The sequence below is a fragment of the Theropithecus gelada genome, chromosome 6, assembly GCF_003255815.1.
Source record: "Theropithecus gelada isolate Dixy chromosome 6, Tgel_1.0, whole genome shotgun sequence".
Taxonomy (NCBI): domain Eukaryota; kingdom Metazoa; phylum Chordata; class Mammalia; order Primates; family Cercopithecidae; genus Theropithecus; species Theropithecus gelada.
Window position 1 is genome coordinate 14596825 of NC_037673.1, and position 3979 is coordinate 14600803.

The window sequence follows — 3979 nt, forward strand, 5'->3', positions numbered from 1 at the left end:
CTGAGCAGGATAGCGCAGCAACCTTCTCGCGGGGGAAACCGCACCGACTCCTCGCCCTCATCAGCCGGCCCTCCGGGATTGTGCTTCCCATTCAACAGGCCTTCGATGTAAAGTGCCAGGGAGGCCGCCGGAACCGCCCAAGTGGAATTCCCAGCCTCGGGAACGCGCCTGGATCCCAGGAGTAGCTTCCCGCCCCGCGGCCTAGCCCCAAACGCCTCCGCACATCTCTGGCCCGCGACCCCGACGGCGTGCGGAGGACCCGCCCCTCTAGGCTCAGCTCCTCCCCTCCCCGGCCTCTGATTGGCTGTTCGACGCGTCAGTCGGTGCCAATCCCCGCCCTGCGACTCCGCCGCCCTCCCCAGCCCGCCGCGGGGAAGCGAGCCTGGGCGCCGGCAGGCGGCCGTCGCGTCTGACAGACCACTGCAGACCTCGGGCAGAGGCCCAACGCCTGTCCGCGGCGCGGCCAGCATGGCGGCGCCAAGGAGCCCCACGCGGGCAAGGGAGCGGGAGCGGTCTCACGCCCCCGCCGCAGGTGAGCCTGGGGCCGGGCCGGGCAGGGCCGGGCGGGGGGCGCGGGCAGGGACCGTCAGGGCGGGCGGGGTTGCGGGCAGCCTGGGACGCGCCCTCCTCTGTGGCCGCCGGTGCCGCTCAGCGGGGGCTAGGAGTCCTGGAGCCGGAGCGCGCCCTTGAGCCGGGCGGGAGTGGGGCGGGGCTGCACCACCACTCGGGGGTCGAGCCAGTGTCGGGGACGGGGTTGCATTTGAATAAGGGAGGCCAGGCAGCTTAGGTCGCTTGTCCGGGCGGGAAACGCAGGTTCCTGGAGGAAAGCCGGTCTTTGGGGTCGGGGTTCCCTCAGAGCCGCGAGGGAAGCCTAGGCAGCGGCGGAGGTCGCGCCCTGCGCCTGGGAGCGGGCCCGGGGTGAGTGGACCAGCGGGGCCCCGTATCCTCTCGGGGAGCTCGACTCGCTGACGGAGGGAGTTACGTTTCGCGCCCTGCTGGCAGAGGATGTGGCGCACACCTTCGCGGCACTCGAGACTTGCTAACAACACAGAATACTCTAGCTGAAAAAAAACTCACCCAGACGGGACCGGGCGCGGTGGCACACGCCTGTAATCCCAGCACTTTGGGAGGCCGAGGCGGGCGGATCACGAGGTCAGGAGTTCGAGACCAGCCTGGCCAGCACAGTGAAACCCTGTCTCTACTAAAAATACAAAAAATTAGCAGGCGCCTGTAGTCCCAGCTACTCGGGAGGCTGCGGCGGCCGAGGCCGGAGAATTGCTTGAACCCGGCGGGCGGAGGTTGCAGTGAGCCGAGATTGCACCACTGCACTCCCAGCCTGGGCGGCAGAGTGAGACTCCGTCTAAAAAAAAAAAAATCACCCAACAAGGGCAGCAGCACAGCCTGGGAGTTCAGGCACTGGGTCTTGAAGTCTTCTCCTGCTTCCTCGATAGCAGGGTCCTCTCCCAGGGTCCTCTCCCCCTCTGAAGTCCACATAGGATGTCTTCCTAACCAGCCCCGAGAAAGAAGCATAGCTGCTTCTTGGTTTTGAAGGAACACATGCCCGTGTCTATATTTGTCTGGAGCCCACTAGTGAATTTTGGGAGGATGCCGGTTCCCAAACACAGAGTTTGGGCTGCAGGAACTGCAGTGATTATGGCAAATTGGCAGTTGCGGGGATTGCTTATGAATTGCTGTTCTTGGTCCCAGCATGAGCTTTTAATTCACACAGCAAACTGTTGGGTGCAGTGGAGACAGCACCTTTCTGGGAGTCAGAGGACATCATTCTGATGTGTCCTTATCCATAAAATGAAGGCCTCCGGTTAGCTGATCCAGGCAACCTTTCCCAGTGGAGAACTCTGTCCTACCTCCCACTCTCAAAAGTTTGGAGAGTGAACTCATTTTTAAAAACCTTTCTGCACCTTGGGTTATTATAAAATTAGCCACATATTTCCTATGGGTGTATTCGTTTGAACCTTTTATTATGTTATTTTCTTTTCTCCTCCCTGCCTTAGTTTGGCAGAGAAACAAAAATTGGAAATGGAGGCAGGAGCACAGCTGGAAAGGCTGGTTTGGGAGGCAGAAAGGTGCCTACTCCGGGCTTAACATCATCACCCGGAATTTTTCCTTTCTCTGCACCAAGCTCAATGCATGCCAGTGCTGCGAGCCCGGGTAGGCATTCTTTCCTCTGCTCCAGTTGTGGGATCTGCAGTTGGTGTGCAGCAGAGGAAGAATGTGATTCAAGGATCAGATTATGGAAAACTTTTTTTCTCCAAAACATAACTTCTGACGACTTACAAGCATAGTTTCCCTTCTTTGCCAGTGGTATTTGGCAAAACAAAAATAAAACCAGTTTTAAAATCAGTTGTCAAAGCTAGTATAGGGACAACATTTTTAGCTTTCGAACAGCAAGTAACACTTGACAATAAAACCAGACAACAGAAGAAAACCCACAGAAGAGGTTTTTTTGTTTGTTTGATTTTTACTATTTCTTCTTTAAAGTGTTAGGGTATGTTAGGATATTGAGAATCATGGACTAAGCATCTCTGCATAATACTATCCAGAAGACTGTGTGAATCAGAATGTTAGATGCATGGAAGAAGCATTGGAAGTTCACTTAGTGCAGTGCCTGGAGAAGACGCTGTCATCTATTAGGAAGGCAGGGCGAGATGGTCATAGAGTGGAATAAGCTCACAGTCGCCAGCACACCTTAGGCAGACCACTGTGTTTGCAGGGAGAATGTGTGCACCCCACACTCTTCCTTGCTCTTCTGACATGTGGCCAGACTCGGACCATTAACTGCCTTGATTGGCTCAGCTCTGCTGTGGTTCTCTCCACCACTGTCCATCTGTTCAGTGGTAGCATTCACATTTCAGCCATGATTTCAGGAACCACAGGACTCATTGGAGTTTCTTAGGGGCTGGTGTTGGGGGAATAGGAATGCCCGGTGTGGAACAGCGGACCCACTCCAGCTGTACTTGGAGTTGCTCTGCTTTTTTGTTTCTGTATACTTTTATGTTTGTTTTGTTGTTTTTTGCTGTTCTAGGTAAGGTTTTGTTTGGAGGAAAGAGTTTAATGCTAAATCAGACATTTAAAAATAATGGTAATGGCTAATGTTTTTTGGTGCTTCTTGTGTCTTAGTTCATTTATTACATGGAAAATGCTTAGAACTGGTTGGTTGTAGTTCCGAGTAAGCACTCAAATGTTAGCTGCTGCTACTGTTATTAATATTACCTTCTACTATGAAGTAGCTGTTATTTTTTAATCTTATTTTAAGAAACCAAGTCACACACAAACTTGTACAAGGTTACTCACCTCCCACGTAGATGTGTCTGCTAAATGAAAGGTGTATTCCTCGATATCCTGGATTTTGTTAATCCAAAGCCATTCAAGTAGGCGCAACTGTATGTATGATGCAGATGTTTTTGAGCCACCATAAGCAGCCTTTGGCCTGTTCCCATGGGCAGTGGCAGATAATCACCAGGCAGGCAGGTGAATTTACCTGGTGGAACTTCTGTGTTCAAAAGGAGAGTAGGCAGGTGGACCTGTTAATGACCCAGTGATTGGTCAGGTGGCAAGAGGAACGATGAGAAGTGTGGGCGCAAGCATTCTCTCCACATGGGTTGTCAAAAGTGTGCTGAGAATTGTGACCTTATTCTAGAACAAGTGCCTTTAAGGTCTTTACTCTCGAGGAGGAAAAGAAGGAGTAGGGGGGCACTGGTGGTAGACAGTGTGTGCCAAGGAAAAGAGGCCTGAGAGCTGCTGGTTACAACTAGCAGCTGCTAGTTGTAACTGTCAAGAGAAATATTTCCCGTCTCTAAAAAATAGTTTGAGGGCTGTGGGGGAAAAAAGCACTGCAGTTAAAGGCACCCACAACAGAATACTTAAAACCAAGTGGTCCATAGTTGATTTTGTTGTTGTTGTTTTGCCACCCGTTTGTCCTATTATACTTCTTTTTTTTTTTTTTTTTTTTTTTTTTTTT

General features: G+C 52.3%; 1 protein-coding gene across 1 annotated transcript in view; it reads left to right on the forward strand.

The window, feature by feature from the left end:
* Window positions 1-361: 361 nt before the first annotated feature.
* OTULINL (OTU deubiquitinase with linear linkage specificity like) overlaps window positions 362-3979 on the forward strand; it is a 30077-nt gene continuing 26459 nt past the window's right edge. The window contains exon 1 of the mRNA XM_025388104.1: window positions 362-532. Within this exon, the coding sequence (XP_025243889.1) occupies window positions 469-532 (64 nt within the window). The 5' untranslated portion in view covers window positions 362-468. The remainder of the gene's footprint in view (window positions 533-3979) is intronic.